Source organism: Caretta caretta, chromosome 6 (genome assembly GCF_965140235.1).
Source record: "Caretta caretta isolate rCarCar2 chromosome 6, rCarCar1.hap1, whole genome shotgun sequence".
In the NCBI taxonomy this organism is placed as follows: domain Eukaryota; kingdom Metazoa; phylum Chordata; order Testudines; family Cheloniidae; genus Caretta; species Caretta caretta.
Window position 1 is genome coordinate 50,144,742 of NC_134211.1, and position 21,618 is coordinate 50,166,359.

The 21,618-nt window shown below is 40.6% G+C and overlaps 1 protein-coding gene across 4 annotated transcripts in view; it reads left to right on the top strand.

Annotated features, from left to right (window-relative positions):
• PDHX (pyruvate dehydrogenase complex component X) overlaps positions 1-21,618 on the top strand; it is a 100,206-nt gene that overhangs the window by 15,101 nt on the left and 63,487 nt on the right. For all 4 annotated transcript variants that reach the window (XM_048855646.2, XM_048855647.2, XM_048855648.2 and 1 more), the window contains exon 3: positions 6,713-6,813. In XM_048855646.2, the coding sequence (XP_048711603.1) occupies positions 6,713-6,813 (101 nt within the window). The remainder of the gene's footprint in view (positions 1-6,712; positions 6,814-21,618) is intronic.

Sequence of the window (21,618 nt, forward strand, 5' to 3'; positions counted from 1 at the left end):
CATCAGTATCCTTTTCTAGAATATGGGGATAATACGGGGACTGTGGTACCCCACAGAAGTTTTGAAAATTACTTAGAAATTAGGCTAGGTACTTATATCGCCCTTATTACCATAGTATCAGCATGCTTAATGTTTGTATATGCTTTGACTTATATATTCCCCCACCCCTCCAAATTTAGTTACACTTAAGAAATCATTACTCTGATTCAAGATTAAAATTCAGTTTGTATTTTGATAAAATTCTTTGAGAACCTCAGATCAGAGATACTGTAGGAGAGCAAAGTGTTTTACAAATATTAACCCTCACAGTAACACTTTTGGGAGGTAGGTATAATTATAAATTATAATTTATAAATTCAATAAATGAAATTGAAGATCCGTGAGGTTTAATGACTTGCAGATAGACAATGACAGCAGCCCTGGAAGTTGTCTTTCTCTAAGGCCTGGCATACATCTAAAACTTAGGTCGATCTAGCTATGTTGCTCAAGAGTGAAAAATTCAGATCCCCAAAGACATAACTGAACTGACCTAAGCCCTGGTATAGACCTCTGTAGGTTGGTGGAAAAAGTCTTCAATTGACCTAGTGACCGTCTCTCAAGGGGGTGGATTTACTACAGTCATGGAAAAACCCTTTCTGTTACTGTAGCAAGTGCCTATACTGTAGGGTTGCCAACTTTCTAATTGCACAAAACCAAACACCCTTGCCTTGCTCCTTCTCTGAGGCGCCATCCCCCTTACCTCCATTGCTCGCTTTTCCCCACCCTCACTCACTTCCACTTGGCTTGGGCAGGGGGTTCGAGTGTGGGAGGGGGTGAGGGCTCTGGCTGGAGGTGCAGGCTCTGGGGTGGGGCTGGATATAAGATGTTTGGGGTGCAGGAGGGGACTCTAGGCTGGGGCAGGGGCGGGAGGGGAAGTGCAAGGTATGGACTCAGGGCTGGGGCAGGGGTTGGGTGCAGGCTTTGGGAGGGAGTTAGGGTCTGGGAGGGGGTTCCAACCTGGGGCAGGGAGTTGGGGTGGGGGTTCAGGCTCCAGTTAGGCAGTGCTTGTCTCAGATGGCTCCCAGTTGGCCGTGTGACGGGGCTAAGGCTGGCTTCCTGCCTGCCCTGGCTCAACATGGCTCCCGGAAGCAGACGGCATGTCTGGCTCCTAGGCACAGAGTGGCCAGGCGGCTTTGCAGGTGCTGCCCCTGTCTGCAGGCACTGCCTCTGCAGCTCCCATTGGCCATGGCTCCCTGGGTGGAGGTAATGCGCGGAGCTTTCCTGGTCGCCACTGTGCCTAGGGGCCACAGGGACATGCCGTCCGAATCCTGGAGCTGCGCGGACCCAGAGTAGGCAGAGAGCCTGCCTTAGCCTGCTGCATCACCGACCGGATTTTTAGTGGCCCGATCAGCAGTGCTGACCGGAGCCGCCAGGGTCCCTTTTCAACCAGGCGTTCCAGTCAAAAACTGGACGCCTGGCAACCCTACTACACTGCAGTGCTATAGGGGTGCTGTGCTGCTCTAGTACTTGTAGTGTGTAGATGTAACATAACTAACCAAAAGTTTCTGATAACCATGAGACCATATTCTACAGCAGTTTAGATTCTTACTTTTGAATATTGTGTCTATAACTACAGTTTAAAGTACAAAATCTTTTAAAACCACTGTACAACTGTTATTTCTTATTATAAAGGTCTTATGCCAGTTCCTCCATGTGTGCTATAGAAAGCTATTTCAATCCCTATTATGCTTCCCTAGATAAGTATCTGAAAATCAGTTGTGCATATTAATTGCTCTTAATTGAAGGTTGGACTCAAAGACAAATTATTCTAACATTTTGAATACAATGAGATCTCTTTCCATTTAAAAAATCTGAATGTGATACATGGGCTCATTTAGCTCATCTTTGATAATAATTAGTTCTAAATATTATTTTTTGCCAAGCAGTGTAATAAGGGTTAAAGCAAATGGGTAGATAGATTTTTAAAGGGGGTGGGGGAAAGGAAAGTGGAGTAATGCTTCTAAATTTACCACCATTAAGTGATTCTCATAAATGACTCATCCTGCAATGACTTGATGTATATGATTGAATGGCACTAGTAGATATATATTCTTACTGATCTTATATCTGAAAAAATAAACATTATATGGTACCGTGTTTTAAAGTAAATGGAAAGAGACAAGATTGGAAAGGTAACATAACAGGTTTACATGGGGAAAACCCACACATTTCCACCATGTAACCAGCAGGGGTCACCAGAATACTATTCTGGTCACTGATCCTACTCTTTAAGTAAGTATGTAATATTTGTTTTTACAGTTGCACAGGAGAGAAATGATTTCACGTCAGCAGGAGAAAATACATTGTATTTAATAGGCAGCTTCACTATTTCTCCCTTACTATTAGTGCAGCTTTCTATTGATTCCTGTGGGTAATGAAATCCATTGCTTTAGAATAAAAAGCAGTTTTATTTTTAAGATATTTATTATGTATGAATTTAGTACTGGTGAAAGATGATAGATTGACAGCCCTGGAGACTACAATCCTCTGATTATCCTGAGACAGGTACACAGAATTGGCAGCATCAGTGGATGCTTCCCCATATACTATTACTCAACTATGTTCTAGAGCAGTGCTACTCAAAGTGGTGGTCCGCGGACCGGTGCCGGTCCGCGAGCCATCAGCTGCCGGTCTGCGTGCACATTGGAAAAAAAATGACCAGTCCCCCACATCAGGTAGCTTGAGAAAGCACTGTTCTAGAGGGACCACCTCTAGAGACTGAGAGAAGGGAGTTCTCCATTGTCAATCCTTATGCATCAAGGGGTGCAATTTGTGTCCTATGATTTGGACACCTGTCCACTAGTAACTGGACTGACACTACCAACTTTTTGCATCTAGGCTACTGAACCTCTGTTGGGTATGACATAAGTTAAATTTGAAGGAAAACTCCAGTGTAGTAGAAGTCGTAATCACTCTAATATAAGGAGCTAACCACTGAAAACAAGGGTTTTCAAAGTGTCTGAATAATTACAATGAATTTAACTATTCACACAAAGAGTAGCCATCTGAACAATTTTATGATACCAAGTACCAGCTTTTCCATTTTCAGCAAAGCTCTCTGCTTTCCAATTCTTTCCTGTCAGAAAGCTGATTTTTTCAGTTGTACTTGGCATCAAATTGGGCACCTGCTGGGATGTATCATGAATTTGGCAGCCCCCGCTGAGAGGTACCACACTCCCATTCATTAAACTGAGTTACTGAACCAGTGACCGGGATTTCTAAAGGCTATATCACAACATACTTCTAAAAATAGATATTGCGTCAAATCTTCTGCCACTGGCTGCTGCTCTGGTGGGGCCAAGAGGCAGAAAAAGTTTGTGTTATCAGTTTCCTAGGGAGTCCCCAGTGCAGGGGAATCCCCAAGCACCTTGGAAGGCTTTGATGTCCCCAGAGAAAGAGGCATATTGAGCGGGTGGGGACCCTGCTGGAGCGCTGCTGTGCTTTGGCAATCATGTACTGCTGGAGCTATTACTGTAAAGTAAAATTTAAAAATAAAACTGCTCTAAGGCTGCTGTAAGTGGCACCAGGGCCTAGAGTAACCACCGACAGGCCGCAGTCTATTGATAAGAGGTGTAGAGATGTCACTTGCCCCCTCAACTGTGCTGGGCACAGAATTGGCATAGCTAAGGAATGAGTCCGTTTTATTTAGTAAATACCTAGCTAACTGTCTAAGGTAGTATAAGTTATAACAAACCACACGAAATAACCATCTAACAGAACTAAACCACTGTGAATTACAGTTGACGAGCTTGGTAGCCCCCCGTGAGCCATCCAGTCCCTAATTCTGTTGCAATTTAATGTGTCCTAATGTAGATTTCTTTTTTAACATGAAATAATGAAGTGCTAAGTTCCCTGTATATATTTGAGTGGACAAAGAAACTGGCCATCTTTTCTCTCCTTAGAGTTCCCACAATGGAACCTCAGGGAAGTATTTATTTAATCGAGGCTTGAATATAGCTGCTGTTTCTTACTGCAAAGGTCATCCAAACCATATAGCAGTTCTTTCTCTTTCTTTTTCCCCCAATCCCTTTTCAAGTAGTCACAATACAAGAAATAATCAAGACAAAGATCTGCACATGTCACATACACAAACAGAAATCATAGGTGGCAAAGTAATTTTTCTGAGGTTTAAGCACTTCAGAGAGCAAGTGGAAAGTAAAATTAGACATATAATGCTGTCACTTCATTTATTGTGCTGCGGAAAGTGTTAAAGCCTGTGTTTTGCATTTTAATTAAAAATACAGTACCTACAAACCTGATACATAATTGTACTTTTTCTCCAGTGCTGTGTAAAGGAAAGCATATTTTTATCTGCTTTAAAGCCAAAACATTCTGGATCCTTTCCAGGTTTCCCACTGTAATTTCATTTAATGGCAAGTATCCAGTCATTATTCATCTGTCAGAACAATCCAGGCTCATAGGGCTGTTGTTATGCTATAGCAGGCATGTATGTGCTTAAAAGAAGAGGAAAACCATAATATAACTTGATCCCATCAGTAGATTTGTGTAGTTCATGCTGATCCATTGCAGAGCCATTGGCCATTATCTTTGAAAACTCATGGCGATCGGGGGAAGTCCCAGAAGATTGGAAAAAGGCTAATGTTGTGTCCATCTTTAAAAAAGGGAAGAAGGATGATCCTGGGAACTACAGGCCGGTCAGCCTCACCTCAGTCCCCGGAAAAATCATGGAGCATGTCCTCAAGGAATCAATTCTGAAGCACTTAGATGAGAGGAAAGTGATCAGGAACAGTCAGCATGGATTCACCAAGGGAAAGTCATGCCTGACTAATCTAATTGCCTTCTATGCTAAGATAACTGGTTCTGTGCATGAAGGGAAAGCAGTGGACGTGTTATTCCTCGACTTTAGCAAAGCTTTTGACACAGTCTCCCACAATATTCTTGTCAGCAAGTTAAAGAAGTATGGGCTGGATGGATGCACTACAAGGTGGGTAGAAAGTTGGATAGATTGTCGGGCTCAACGGGTAGTGATCAATGGCTCCATATCTAGTTGGCAGCTGGTATCTAGCGGAGTGCCCCAGGGGTCGGTCCTGGGGCCGGTTTTGTTCAATATCTTCATTAATGATCTGGAGGATGGTGTGGATTGCACCCTCAGCAAGTTTGCGGATGACACTAAACTGGGAGGAGTGGTAGATAAGCTGGAGGGTAGGGATAGGATACAGAGGGACCTAGACAAATTGGAGGATTGGGCCAAGAGAAATCTGATGAGGTTCAACAAGGACAAGTGCAGAGTCCTGCACTTAGGATGAAAGAATCCAATGGACAGCTACAGACTAGGGACCGAATGGCTAGGCAGCAGTTCTGCAGAGAAGGACCTAGGGGTGACAGTGGATGAGAAGCTGGATATGAGTCGACAGTGTGCCCTTGTTGCCAAGAAGGCCAATGGCATTTTGGGGTGTATAAGTAGGGGCATTGCCAGCAGATCGGGGGATGTGATTGTTCCCCTCTATTCGACATTGGTGAGGCCTCATCTGGAGTACTGTGTCCAGTTTTGGGCCCCACACTACAAGAAGGATGTGGATAAATTGGAGAGAGTCCAGCGAAGGGCAACAAAAATGATTAGGGGTCTGGAACACATGAGTTATGAGGAGAGGCTGAGGGAACTGGAATTGTTTAGTCTACGGAAGAGAAGAATGAGGGGGGATTTGATAGCTGCTTTTAACTACCTGAAAGGTGGATCCAAAGAGGATGGATCTAGACTATTTTCAGTGATAGTAGATGACAGGACAAGGAGTAATGGTCTCAAGTTGCAGTGGGGGAGGTTTAGGTTGAATATTAGGAAAAACTTTTTCACTAGGAGGGTGGTGAAACACTGGAATGTGTTACCTAGGGAGGTGGTGGAATCCCCTTCCTTAGAAGTTTTTAAGGTCAGGCTTGACAAAGCCCTGGCTGGGATGATTTAGTTGGGATTGGTCCTGCTCTGTGCAGGGGGTTGGACTATAGATCCCTCCGGAGGTCCCTTCCAACTCTGTTATTCTATGATTCTATGATCCACTTCTAACACCACACACATTTTCATTTCACAAAAGATGCGTATTTCTTGTTTGTTCAGGATTTTATAAAAGACTAAGAGGAAACAAACTGATAGACTTGCCATTTGAATATTTTTCATTTCTTGAAGTTTTATTTGTATATCTGTAATGATGATTGGAGTCCATTGCAGAGGATGGTTTCATGTTTAACTCTTTGCTATAAATTCAAAATAACACTTGCGCCTCTCTCTCTCTATCTCTCGCTTGTGTATATAAACACACACAGACACACAACAATGTCTTATGTATAGTTTTAAGACAGTGCTGCTTGTTATCAGTATTCTATTAAGAAATACTTACATCACCATTTTCATCAATGGCTAGCAGTTATTGCCAAAGGCTGGAGATAAGGATTTCAGGGTTGCCTTCTTGACTATGCTCCTGACTGGTTGTGACCTAAGGCAAGTCACTTCATTGTTCTGTCTGTCTGAATACTTACCGCAAACATGGGTAATTAATGATGTTAACACCTTACAAAAGAGCAATGATTTTTATCCAGAAGTCTCAAAGTACAATATTATTTACTGCATTTTTAATCATCCTTACAATACTGGAAAACTGGTAGCCAGATGCATGCTTCAAAGTTATTCTACAATATTTTAAAATCATGTCTTGTTTTGCAGGTGAAACTGTAAATGCAGGAGATGCATTATGTGAAATCGAAACAGACAAAGCAGTGGTAACCATGGAGTCAAGTGATGATGGCATATTGGCTAAAATAATGGTAGGATTAACTGTCTTTAGCGGGGTGGAGGTCGTTTGTCATGGGTTGAGGTCAACTCTCATATTAGTTCAAAAATTACTTTAATATGAGCTTCAGTCTGTATTTCCTGTCACCTCATTTTCAGAATAAGACACCAACACACTTTTACTGAATAGCTTTTATATTTGTAAATTTACAAGTGCTGAACTACTAAAGTTATAGATAAGTGTAATTTTCATCTATGAGGATAATTTATGGTTTTATACATTTTGTTGCCTTATGACTTGCTTCCATCAAATATTTAAATTTTATTCTTGGTGTTAGTTAATTAGAATTTAGGAATAACACCTAATTAATTTTTCACTATCTACCTGCTGAAGCATCTGGTGGGGGGCCACTGTTGGAGACAAGATATTGGACTAGATGGCCCATGGGTCTGATTCAGTATAGCAATTCCTATATTCCTAAAATCTATTTTAAAAATAGGAAATCTCCATGAGTGTAGAAAAAATAAGGGAATATTGAAATAGCCAGAGGTAGGAAATAATTGGAATTAATGTATTGAATCTACCATCAGGCTGATTGCTCTGCCTGTTTGGGAGGGGTGTGTGTGTGTGTGTGTGGGGGGAAGATATCCTCTTTGTGTGCGGGCGGGCGGGCCGGAGGGGGGTGTCTTTGCAGTCTGATTGTAAGCGACAATAGGGCTTTGAGCTGGTCTGGAGCCTACCCATGCAGATCAGATTGCCAGATGGATTTTAAACAATTTGGAGCAGGAACAGTATCCTCTTATAAGTCCATACAGCATCTAGGACAATGGGGTCCAGATTCTCACTGGGGCCTGTAAATGCTACCAAAATACAAAGGATTAATAATAGTAATCACATTCTCCATTTTACTTAATTACAAGTTTTATATAATGGCAATCACATTCTGGTTCTGCACTTTAGAAATTCAACTCTTCCCTTTGTTATAAGTTTTTAGGACAATGATCCTAATTACATCATCATCTTTGATATTTATTAATTTGCTGGTGGAATAGTGTTGCATATTTTCTCTATCCCCATCCTCACTTAGCTCTGTAGTCTTAAACTGTAGATTGTGAACTTTTTGGGCCAATGACCATATTTGTACAGAGCCTACCAGAATGGGGTCCTGATCGTGACGGGGTCCCATGGGTCCTTCTGTAATATAAACAATAATAAATAAATCTGATATCACATGGTTACTAAGAACACATCATTGGTATTCAACATGTAGATAACTGATTCTTGTGGTAAGCTTCTGGATTCACAGTGCAGTTGAGAGTCCTGTATTTGTTATGTAAGGTGCTAAAGAAATCGCCAAATGCTGTTTCTCCTTCTGAGTTGTTTTTGGGATGACTCCGAGTAGAACTTCAGTTTTGACACCTTTATTCTGACTTAATTGTTTTGGAATAGAGAAGAAGCTTTGATTGTCTGGAGATGGAATGTGTCAATGTTGCATGTGGCTGGGTATTTTCAGCTGTTCCAAGACCACTAACTTAGACTGAACTCCACTCTAATTCTTCAAACTCATCTTTCCTCTTACAAGGCTTGATCCAGTGAGGACAATGAAAGGGTCAATGACTTCAGAGGGAACTGAAATGGCCCCTCAGTTCCTAGCCTCTGTTTCTGATACATTCATTTTGTTTCAGAGGAACAGCCGTGTTAGTCTGTATTCGCAAAAAGAAAAGGAGTACTTGTGGCACCTTAGAGACTAACCAATTTATTTGAGCATGAGCTTTCGTGAGCTACAGCTCACTTCATCAGATGTTTACCGTGGAAACTGCAGCAGACTTTATATACACACAGAGAATATGAAACAATACCTCCTCCCACCCCACTGTCCTGCTGGTAATAGCTTATCTAAAATGATCAACAGGTGGGCCATTTCCAGCACAAAGCCAGGTTTTCTCACCCTCCACCCCCCCACACAAATTCACTCTCCTGCTGGTGCTAGCCCATCCAAAGTGACAACTCTTTACAAAATCAAGTCGGGCTATTTCCTGCATTTTTTCTAAAGGTGAGCATGCACTGCCAAGTCTGTGTTTTGGTAACAAGGACTAGAAAGGTGGATAGGATGTAAATAACAGCATGAGAAGGGGGACAGTGAAGGGGAAACAGCATTATATTGGAGAGATTAATCTTCTAGTGGCTTCACCAGAAGGGCAGTGAATTTGCCAACCATCTAAACAGTTCTTAAAGCCAGTCAGACTTCATCTCTTTTAATTCATTCGGTGATTTTTTTTTTTTTTTTGTCACAGGAATGTTTGAGATGAGCTGGGCATGTGACTTGGGGTGGTCTTTCTTCACACTTATTCACGTCATCTCTTGAGCCAGATTCGCCATACAAAAGACTGATTATATACTGGATGCTTCTATTTGATCTACTAATGTTTGTATTAGATTAAGCCATAATAAATATTTTGCAAGTACTTATTGCTTTTTAGCATAAAGAATCCCAAAGTGCTTAACAGTTATACTAGTACCACAGAACTGCATCCACATTTGGGCTGGAGGGTGGTAACCAAGTGAACAACCTGGGGTGCACTGCACAGCCTGAAACTTGTCTAAGGACAATGGCACCGAGCTGTTCCAGGCCAGGATTTCACTAATAATGCATAGACCACTCAGCCATACCATCCTGATCTCAATGCAAATTCTCAACGGCACACAGTAGTAAGAGGTGTGTACAAACAGATCAATTTCTTCACCAAAAAAATATAGAATTAAGATTAAATAAGCAAAGTGTGTTTCCAACATTTATAGACTCATTTATACACTGTTTTCTTAATAAAAATAACTGTGATTGAGTACGTACTTTAATCATGTATTTAGGGTTCTTATTTTTGTATTAAAATATTAATAATGGTGTAGCTAACTGAATAGGTTTTCAGTCAGCAACCTAGCCTATATTTCAAAACACAGCAACCAGCCCAGAGTCCTACCAAACTCAGTGCCACGTTCCAGCACAGAAAGTGCTCCTCTTTTGCCCCCCCCCAAAGTTTGATCAATAGTAATAAGACAGAATTGCCCTTGAGAATACACTCTCTCTGGCTGACTCCCTTAGTCTCCCAGCTACCTTCATTTTACGAGCCACTGCAAGCCTGGGCTCCACCTAGAATGGGTGACTCAGCTGCTCTCACTAAGCTGCCTCTAATCACTGTCCTATTCAATCAGATCAAACCAAAAGTTATATGGATAGTGTAGCATATGTACATGTTTAATACCATTCCCTATAGAAACATTTTTAAAACGAAGGATTGAAAATACTGTAGGGGGAAGTATTGGAAAAAATATTTTCTTTTTTAGTCTCTGTTGGGAGGCCTGAGAAAAATGCCACCCAACCGCATCAGTGGTGGGGAAACTTAATGAGGCCAGTGGTGAAAAGGGGACAGACTCAGTAGCAAGGGAGGGAGGCACTCTCTCAGGGACAATAGGTAGCTTCTCTCCCCTTGAAGTCTCTGGCACCCATTGACCAGCTGAGGCAGAGGAGTGCTGATTGGCCAGCATTCCCCAGCCTCCTTGGGCTCCAATCCAGCAACCCATCCAATCCACCTGCAGGTCTAGCCAATTGCCTGTTTAGGGGATCAGGAAGGAATTTTTTCTCCCATGGGCCAATTGGCAGAGGACCAGGGAGGAATTTGCCTTCCTCGCAGAACCTTCAAGCCACGGTTGGTTAAGTAGGAATCTGCTTAGTACCTAACTGAGCTACTGGGGTGGAGTTGTTTATTTGTCACAACTTGTAGCTGGTTTCCAGTGTGGTTAAGAGAATAAAATGAATGGTTCCCAGAGGTAAGAGACCAGGGATTTTGGTGTTGGGCCTTGGGCTCATGTGATGGTGTCAGAACTTGTGGCCCTTGTGTGTTGAGGTCCCCACCCTGCTGACCCTCTGTCTCCCTCTTGACAATAGGGGTAGCGGGCTAGGACTCAGAGAGCTGAGTCCTGCGGGGTAGGCTGACAAGAATTGTCAAGGTTCCTTCCCCACTCTGAACTCTAGGGTACAGATGTGGGGACCTGCATGAAAGATCCCCTAAGCTTATTCTTACCAGCTTAGGTTAAAACTTCCTCAAGGTACAAACTTTGCCTTGTCCTTTAATCCTATGCTGCCACCACCAAGCGTGTTAAACAAAAAACAGCGAAAGTGCCTACTGGGAGACGTCTTGCCCCCTGCCAAATATCCCCCCAAGCCCTATACCCCCTTTCCTGGGGAAGGCTTGATAAAAATCCTCACCAATTTGTACAGGTGGACACAGACCCAAACCCTTGGATCTTAAGAACAATGAAAAAGCAATCAGGTTCTTAAAAGAAGACTTTTAATTAAAGAAAAAGTAAAAGAATCACCTCTGTAAAAATCAGGATGGTAAATACCTTACAGGGTAATCAGATTCAAAATATAGAGAATCCCTCAAGGCAAAACCTTAAGTTACAAAAAGATACAAAAACAGGAATATACATTCAATTCAGCATAGCTATTTTACCAGCCATTAAAGCCATTAAACAAAAGGAAATCTAATGCATTTCTAGCTAGATTACTTACTAACTTTTAACAGGAGTTCTGAACTGCATTCCTGATCTGTTCCCGGCAAAAGCATCACACAGACAGACAGACTTTTTGCTCCCATCCCCCTGCTCCAGCTTTGAAAGTATCTTGTCCTCTCATTGGTCATTTTGGTCAGGTGCCAGCGAGATTATCTTAGCTTCTTAACCCTTTACAGGTGAAAGGGTTCTGCCTGTGGCCAGGAGGGATTTTATAGCACTGTGGACACAAAGGTGGTTACCCTTCCCTTTATATTTATGACAAGAGGCTATCCCGCGTTATGGGTTATATGGTAAGAAGCCCTGTAACTCCCGCACTGGAACCAGTTAATACCTGGCATAGGAGAGTATTAAAGTTTAATGAAAGTTGCAGCCAGCTACTTAATTCCATGCATCTGTCTGTCCTCATTCTGCCACTCTCTGCATCGAGTGGCAGAGATGAAGAAATAAAATATAACTGCAAGAAATGGGATAAACTGAGGGTGAAGACTTAGGATGAATACAGGTAATCCTTTCAGAGAGTGAGGACTCTTACGCTAGGAATTGTCTGCTGTGGTTTAATTGTTTTGGACTAATGAAAAACTAGACTGGATAAAACGCTGTTTACTGTAGGGAATACTTTTGCATTGTCACTGAGATTGGTTGGAGGATCATTCTAATAGGTATTTTCTATCTTTAAATTTTATAATCAACTAATCAATTTCAGTAAGGTATTTGATATAGTTCCATATGGGAAAATATTAGCTAAATTGGAAAAGATGGGGATCAGTATGAAAATTGATAGGTGGATAAGGAACTGGTTAAAGGGGAGACTACCGCAGGTCACACTGAAAGGTGAACTGTCAGGCTGGAAGGAGGTTACTAATGGAGTTCCTCAGGGATCAGTTTTGGGACTAATCTTTTTATTACTGACCTTGGCACAAAAAGTGGGAATATACTAATAAAGTTTGCAAATGATACAAAGCTGAGAGGTCTTGCCAATACAGAGAAGGACCGGGATATCCTACAGGAAGATCTGGATGACCTTGTAAACTGGAGTAATAGCAGTAGGATGAAATTTAATAGTGAAAAGTGCAAGGTCATGCATTTAGGGATTAATAACAAGATTTTTTGTTATAAACTGGGGATGCATCACTTAGAAGTAACAGAGGAGGAAAAGGACCTCGGAGTATTGGTTGATCACAGGATGACTATGTGCTGCCAATGTGATATGACCGTGAAAAAAGCTAATGCGGTCTTGGGATGCATCAAGTGAGGTATTTCCAGTAGAGATAAGGAGATGTTAGTACCGTTATACAAGGCATTGGTGAGACTTCATCTGGAACATTGTGTGCAGTTCTGGTCTCCCATGTTTAAGAAAGATGAGAAGGGCTACTAGGATGATCCGAGGAATGGAAAACCTGTCTTATGAAAGGAGACTCAAGGAGCTTGACTTGTTTAGCCTAACCAAAAGAAGGCTGAGGGGGGATATGATTGCCCTCTATAAATATATTAGCGGGATAAATACCACAGAGGGAGAGGAATTATTTAAGCTCAGTACCAATGTGGACACAAGAACAAATGGATATAAACTGGCCATCAGGAAGTTTAGACTTGAAATTAGACGAAGGTTTCTAACCATCAGAGGAGTGAAGTTCTGGAACAGCCTTCCAAGGGGAGCAGTAGGGGCAAAATACCTATTTGGCTTCAAGACTAAGCTTGATAAGTTTATGGAGGGGATGGTGTGATGGGATAGCCTAATTTTGGCAATTAATTGATCTTCGACGATTAGCGTTAGATATGCCCAATGGCCTGTGATGGGATGTTAGATGGGGTGGGATCTGAGTTACTACAGAAAATTTTTTCTTGGGTGTCTGGCTGGTGAGTCTTGCCCACATGCTCAGGGTTTAGCTGATTGCCATATTTGGGGTCGGGAAGGAATTTTCCTTCAGGGCAGATTGGCAGAGGCCCTAAGGGTTTTTCGCCTTCCCCTGCAGTGCGGGGCATGGGTCACTTGCAGGAGGATTCTCTGCACCTTGAAATTTTTAAACCACGATTTGAGGACTTCAATAGTCAGACATAGGTTAAGGGTTTGTTACAGGAGTGGGTGGGTGAGATTCTGTGGCTTGCATTGTGCAGAAGGTCAGACTAGACGATCATAATGGTCCCTTCTGACCTTAAAGTCTATGATTCTATGAAGTTCTCTCTCTGGGAACAGGAATTTCTTTTACTAGGTACAGGTGTGTGTGTTAGTGGTCATGTGTGTGTTACATGTTCACCACATGATGGTTATAATGATGACACAATAGATGTATTTATTTTTCTTATTACCAAAGGGGTGTTGTAGGCTGGTGCCAAACTGAATAGCTGCAAATTGTTTTTATATATAAAATCCATAGGATAAGTACTATATGTCTTACCAGTCTATTTTTTTCCTGACAATAAACAAAAGCTGGGAGGAGGATGGTTGGAGGCTGAACAAGCACTACTTAGGCAGAAGCTATCAGCAAACCTGCATGCTTTTTTTTTTTTAATTTTTTAAAAAAGCCTTCTGTCAGCATATCTTATTCTAAGGCAGTATTTAAAACAGCCATTATAAATGGTACTTGTATTGCACATTAAATTATCATTAAAGTAGTAGTATTGTATGCACTTCCCTTATCTTTATTCATGCCACATCAGTGATGCTCAGCTTCCAGTTTAGAGTCACTGACGATATGTGGTCATAGATTGGTGAACACATTTCAAAGCTGACTTGATGTGTGGAAGAGAAATGTTTTGAAGTCAGATCTAAGCATTTGTATTCACTGCTCTCTTCCCCTCCCGCCTCCTCCCCCACAATCTCCCCATATTATCTTACTTCAGGATTTCACAGAGTTAAATGGAAACAGAGTTAATATTTATCTGGAAAGTGAAAGGAATGTATTGCAGCTCACCTGGGACTTTTTAAACTTCTTTGAGGTTTTAAACAGCATCCGATGAAGTGAGCTGTAGCTCACGAAAGCTTACGCTCATATAAATTGGTTAGTCTCTAAGGTGCCACAAGTACTCCTTTTCTTTTTGCGAATACAGATGAACATGGCTGCTACTCTGAAACCTGTGATGAGAATGAATCTGTTAACTTACACCCATCTGCTATAGAAGATAGATAAGCTGTTCTCCATCCTCCTCTTTGGTTGTCTTGAGCTCATTATGATTTCTCTCCTTTCCCCTTGCCCCCTATCCTTAAGGGATTGGAAAGCACTTCGCTTAGTTGTATGGCTGCATGAAATATTGATGGAAGTGACATTAGCCTTTCATAGTTGAACCTTTTAAGTATTCTAATGCTACCTATGAGTAAAGCATGAATTCGGATATAAGTAACATCTGCTGCCTTATCTATAGGTTCTGAATTAATTCACTACTGTAGTACTAAAACTCCTGGTTAAGAAATATCAGAGTTTAAAACACTACTCACATTTATTAATCATTGTTGCTTAATTAATAAATGAGTTTTGAAAGCTCTTAACACTGCAGCAATTATTCTTTTATGCTTGTGGGTTATTTGATATCAGTGAGATGATGCATAGGACAATTTCTAACTCAATGTACATGCCTTTAGGGTTTTTTTTTTTTGGTTGTGGGGATATACATTTGCATACTGCTTGTATTTCAAGTATTAAAAGTTATTTAAGTCCAGACCCAAAACCAAAGTTTAAACTTTGGTTCCAAATAACCTATCTGGAAAATGCTTGAAGATGTTGCTGAACTGTTTGCATGTACAGATATTAAGTACAAAATTTAAAACTGCTGCTGACTTTTTAAAATGTTGTCATAATTTTTAACTGTCTTCTCACCAAGGCACTCAGGCTGCTGTACAACAGAAATTAAAATGCATTACTGCATTTTAAAGATACATGCAATAGAAGCATGATAAAAAACACTCTTCACAATTTTAGAGGTGATCTGTCATAAATAAAAAGGAGGAAAGGTAACTTTTCTATGTATTTGCAATATAAGGCACCTATAGTGTGGTATATGGAAACTTTTTTACATGGCTTTAACTCATATTAATAACATACTTTAAAGGAAGAGCAAAACCACCACAATCCTCTGCAGCTCGAGGCTTTAGAAACAGGACAGAAGGATCATCTATAGGCCCACCATTTCATAGGTCAGCCAGCTGAAAGACTGCAAAGAAATAAATCTTGCAGAGCCACATTTAGAATTAGCTGCTTGTGTTAAGCGTGTCTGCCGCAGGGGTGATTTCCACATGCCTAGACCTGCTACTGAGGGAGGCCTGTATCTGGCTACTGTGAACTTTATCTCTAGAATGGCGAGTTCCAGCATTCCGGACAAGCATAGGTCAGAAGGCAAGTCAAAGGTCGAGAGTTGTGCTTAGGCTACTTTATGGTTTTATGAATAATGACCAGTACCTGGAACTTCATTTGGTGCAGGAAGCTGCAGTGCACAGTCATGAGCGTCTCAACCACGTAATACATTCCAGAGGCAGGGAACTGCACTTGGGACTAGCTGGAGCTAAGTGCAAACCAAAAAGTCCCCAAAACATGGACAACCAGGCATGGAGTGTAGTTTCTTTGTAATTAATGCAATCTGAGAGTCTAGGAGTAAAGATAAAAGTGCTATAAATATTGAACCCAGGTTGGTCTTGCTATATTTCTTAATGCCTCAGTTTCTCTCTTTAAAATGGGGATAATTATGTTTATCCACTTTTGTGAAGTGCTTTGAGATATATGGGTGAAAAGCTCTGTAAACATGCAAAGCATAACTGAGATTGATGTGTTAGTTTCACACCTAGAGTCCATCCCACAGTAAAAGCACTGTTACCTGCCGACCAAAAATGGGACAATGGGACCCCAAAATGTTTTTGGTATCAGAAGGCAAATATATTAGATGGTTTTACTAGTTGGTTAATTATCATGACATAATAAGACATAGTAGTAAATGTCCCACCTGTTTAGTTGCATTTATATTTCACTGTGTGCTTGAAGCTGCTTTCTAAATACCTCTGGCTCTAACCCTGCATCGTATGGTTATAAATGTCTCCTAGAATTGATAGTATTTTTCACTCAGTTGCTTGATAATGTATTTTGAATTGCTAACACTGTCAATAGGCCAAAAACAGTTGTTCATCCAGGCTTAATGCCACAGGAAGGGTGAAAAAAATCAATAGACCAGTTTCAGCAGCGTTAGCAGCAAGTGCTCATGCTTCCTCTAAGGTGAGAATTGCTCTCACTTGTTGGGCTTTGGGCTTGCAATGTGTGTTTGTGTGTGTGGGGTGAGGGGGGCAAGTACAGAGCGATATTTATAACATTTTAAAACCTATTTTAAATGATTTTTGTTTTCTAGTGCCATTTGGTAGACTAATCTTTAGTGGGGAGTACTGTCCAGCTGTTGAGAACAGGAGGAGTCAGGACTGTTTGTATGTATCTCTACCACTATTAGGTGGTGTACCCAGAACTGTGCCAGGCATATCGCAAGGTTAATAGAAAAACATTCTTTGTCCCAAAGAGCTGACTTTCTTACGTGACCAATGTTGCTCTGTTTCATCTTTGAAAATGGGGGCAACATTTACTTCACTAGGATGCTGCATATAAGGTGAATAGAACCCCCTGAGAGGCTCTTTTGAGCCTGTTTGGTGTAAAGTACTGCTGTATATCATAGTCATCAGCAGTTTATATAAGTTACTATATGATTGATATGAATACATTTCACAGTTTTCTCACAAAGGGCTTGGTTTGACTGTCCACTGAAGTCAATTGGAGCCTCCCCATTGGCTCTTTACCTTTTTATGAGACTCTTACATGGTAAAAAGAATATTTCTGATGGATGATTTTGGTAAAAGCAAATCCTCCTTCAGAATGGTCAGTTTTGAATTTATAAAATTGTTTAAAGAGATATCAGGTAGGTTAAACACCAAATTGTATTATAGTTTGCTCTTAAAACTGCTTTTGCAAAACCTGATAGAAAAATTTCTGATTTAAAAAAAAAATTAAATGGAAACAGATTTTTGATGGTTGATGTAAACATTCCCTTGTGATTTAAGCAACCCAAGTATTGCAGCATTAAACTAATGCATGGACTGAGAAAGTGAAACTGACAAGTCTAGTTTCCTTGTGACTGAAATACTGTACAAAACAAACCCAAAAGCATCAGTAGAGAAAAGGGAATTTGGTATTTTTAAAAGTTTGTTTCCAGCATTGTTATATAATTGGCTTTCCCTAGCTTGCCATGGAGATCATTCACCTGGAGTATGGTATATGGGGTAGGAATTGGACTGTGAATTTTTATTCAGTCTCCTGAAGTCTGCACAGAATTATACACTAGCGAGCTTTTAGTGGCATAGCTGTACCTATGCAGCTGTGTGGCTGTAGGAATACTTGTGTAGCCACTCTATGCCTATGGAAGAGAGTTCTCCCATTGACATATTTCAACCACCTTCAATGAGCTGCTGTAGCTATGTCAGCAGGAGAGCATCGCCTGCCAACATAGCCCTGTCCACACTAGCACTTCTGTAGGTGTAACTTATGTCGCTCAGAGGGCTCAGTAGCATGAGTGCTTATATCGTTAACTCTATTCAGTTGTCGGAGTCTACCCTGAAAAATGAAGTGTGACTGTTTTTACATTTTCACATAAAGAATTGAAGTCAGATATTGCCTTGTAAATGTTACTTAAGAGAAATGTAATCTTTCAGTAATGAGACTTCCAAACTTAGCATTTAATTGAGACTTAAATAATAGAGTTTCTGGTGAAATTTTTTATTCTGAGGAATATGTAGCAATGGTATATTCTAAATATCTGTCTTATGCACATTGAAGTAAGGGAGCTATTTTGGTTGCAAACATTTGTTTTGTTTTTAACTTGTACTGTGTGTGGAAAGGAGTGCTGGTGAAAGGATTGACAATTTTACAGACTGTTTATCCACAGAACTAAGACACTAGTCAGTGGCATTGCACACGTCTCCCCACACTCTGCTTATAGCCTGATAGTGAAAAACCACATATGGGTTGTGAAAAGACTTTTCATGATCCATTCAGCTCTTTTCCCCTAAAATGCCACTGTGAGGAAGTTAAGTATTTTAAGGCGCATACAGAGTTTCGGTGATTGTCTGAAGTTCCACAGGAGATCTGTGGCACAGCCAGGGACTGAACTCAGTTCTTGGGAGTTCCAGACCAGTTTCTTAGCCACAAGCTCGCCCTTCCTCTCACTTGTCAGAGGCTGCCAAAGAGTCATCAAATGGTGATAATTTTTAGTCACTACTAATTTGTGCTAGAGGTGAAAGACTCAGTAACCCATCAATCCCCTGGCCTTTTCAGTACCCCTTGGCTTAAAATAGATCTATGTAAGAAGGATCATGGTACCAATCATAGTCACTTCATTAAAAATTAAATTTGGTGACGGGGGGAACCTTCCCATGTTCTTATTGTCTGTGTTAAATTGTGTTGTCCGAGTAGCTGTCCTATCCCAAGATCACTTTTCAGGTGAACCTTCTGTTGTGAAAGAAATCCTATTGAATTTTTAAAATCTTTTAGTCTGTCCTATGAAGTGTGGGATCTGTAGGAAGTAATATAGTCAATGCAGTCACTTATTTATACCTCACAAGCAAAGGAACGTCTGTTCCCGAAGTGGGCTTATGGAAAGAGTTAGTTTTGTTATGTGAAAGATACAATTAAAGTGCAAATGAAACAGCAGTTTGATTGCTCAGTAGTGTTTGTCAGATCAGAAATGTTCAACAACATGTAATTTCAGTTGAAGATACTTTGCATTTTAAGTATTTGTTTTAAAATAGCTGTTCACGTTCATATAACCATTTTTCCTCCTTTAGATTACATTGTTTTACATTGCTATTATATTGTTCCAGTTCATAGCACCTTGATCAAGTGAGCATTGAAAAACTAGAGTTTTAAAGCCTTCAGCTCAGCTTACAACCCCTTTAATAAATTGCATAGACACTGTTCTGTGCTGAGCATTAAAATTAATGTTGGACCAATTTTCAGACTTATTCTTATGGTCCCTGTTGTCATCTCTGTTTTAGTAATTGATGAGTGATACTTTTGCTGTACTTAACACTCTTCTCATCAATTTGGAATACTTCTGTTTCTCCTGAATCTTACAGAGCATCAACAAGGAAATTTCATCAGAAACTGACTTGGTCACATCAATTTTTGTACTCCAGTACCAGTTGCAACTTTAATGTGGCTGCTGTCATGTTTTAGCTCAATGTCACATTGTTTGCTTGTGTGGAAGGGAAGCATAACTGTAGCCAGCAGAGACACCTAATGATTCTTAGAGAGCTTAAGGCATGGATGATGTACTTTGGTGGTGCTATGCTGAGCACAGAACTGCGTCATGGCTGGCAACGTCTTCAGGAGTTAACTCCTATATGTTCAGATAAACAAAACTAGCCAACCTCTCAGTGCTAGTGCCTCCTGGTGATTAGCATAATCTTAATGAATGATGGGATGGATCACTTGATAATTGCCCAGTTCTGTTCATTCCCTCCGAAGTAGCTGGCATTGGCTGCTGTTGGAAGACAGGATACTGGGCTAGACGGATCCATTGGTCTGACCCAGTATGGCCATCCTTATGTTCTTAATTATCAGTTAGAAGAAAGAATTTAATCAGAAAAATGTGAATAACTGGAAATCATTTAAAAATACCTTACTAGATGCCCAAAAAGGCACAACCAGACAGTGCTGGTTTAAAAAAAAATGGTTTAGAGGGAAAGAGAAGGCAGTTATAAAAATAATATTTAATCCCAAAAGGAAGAACGGAGAAATTAATCGTAATGAATATAAATCACAAGTTAGGAATTATAGAAAATTGATAAGGAACACAAGGATAAATCTATGGCTAGCAGAGTTAAGGATAGTAAAAAGGAGTTTTGAAAAATATATTAGGAACAAAAAGAATCCTGACAGTGATATTGGTCCATTACTCGATGGAATAGGTGGTATTATCAGTAATATTGCAGAAAAGGCAGAAGTATTCAATAAATTCAAATTACTTAGTCAAGTTAGGTGTCTTCAAGTCACCAGGGCCTGATGAAATGCATCCTAGAATACTCAAGGAGCTGACTGAGGAGATATCTGAGCCGTAAGCAATTATCTTTGAAAAGTCATGGAAGACGGAAGAGATTTCGGAAGACTGGAAAAGGGCAAATATAGTGCCAATCTATAAAAAGGGAAATAAGGACAACCCAGGGAATTACAGACCAGTCACCTTAACTTCTGTACCTGGAAACATAATGGAGCAAATAATCAATTTGTGAACATCTAGAAGATAAGGTGATAAATAACATCCAGCATAGATTTGTCAAGAACAAATCATGTCAAACCAACCTGATAGCTTTCTTTGATGGGATAACAAGCCTTGTGGATAGGGGGGAAGTGGTAGACGTGGTATATATTGACTTTAGTAAATTTTGATACTGTCTCACATGACCTTCTCATAGACGAACTAGGGAAATGCAACCTAGATGGAGCTACTAAAAGGTGAGTGCATAACTGGTTGGAAAACCATTCCCAGAGAGTAGTTATCAGTGGTTCACAGTCATGCTGGAAGGGCATAATGAGTGGGGTCCCTCAGGGATCAGTTCTGGTTCCAGTTCTGTTCAATATCTTCATCAATGATATAGATAATGGCATAGAGAATATGCTTATAAAGTTTGCAGATGATATCAAGCTGGGAGGGGTTGCAAGTGCTTTGGAGGAAATGATTATAATTCAAAATGATCTGGATAAATAGTCTGAAGTAAATAGGATGAAATTCAATAAGGGCAAATGCAAAGTACTCCATTTAGGAAGGAACAATCAGTTGCAGACATACAAAATGGGAAATGACTGCATAGGAAGGAGTACTGCAGAAAGGTATCTGGGGGTCATAGTGGATCACAAGCTAAATATGAGTCAACGGTGTAACATTGTTTCAAAAAAAAACAAACATCATTCTGGAATGTATTAGCACAGTGGCTTTCAAACTTTTTTACTGGTGACCCCTTTCACATAGCAAGCCTCTGAGTGCGATTCCTCCCCCCCTCTTATAAATTAAAAACCCTTTTTTATATATTTAACACCATTATAAATGCTGGAGGCAAAGTGGGATTTGGGATGGAGGTTGACAGCTCGTGACCCCCCCCATGTAAGAACCTTGCAACCCCCTGAAGGGTCCCGATCCCCAGTTTGAGAACCCCTGTATAAGCAGGTGTGCTGTAAGTCCAGAGGTGTGTGGGTTACATAAGCAAGACATGAGAAATAATTCTCCTGCTCTACTTTGCGCTGCTTAGGCCTCA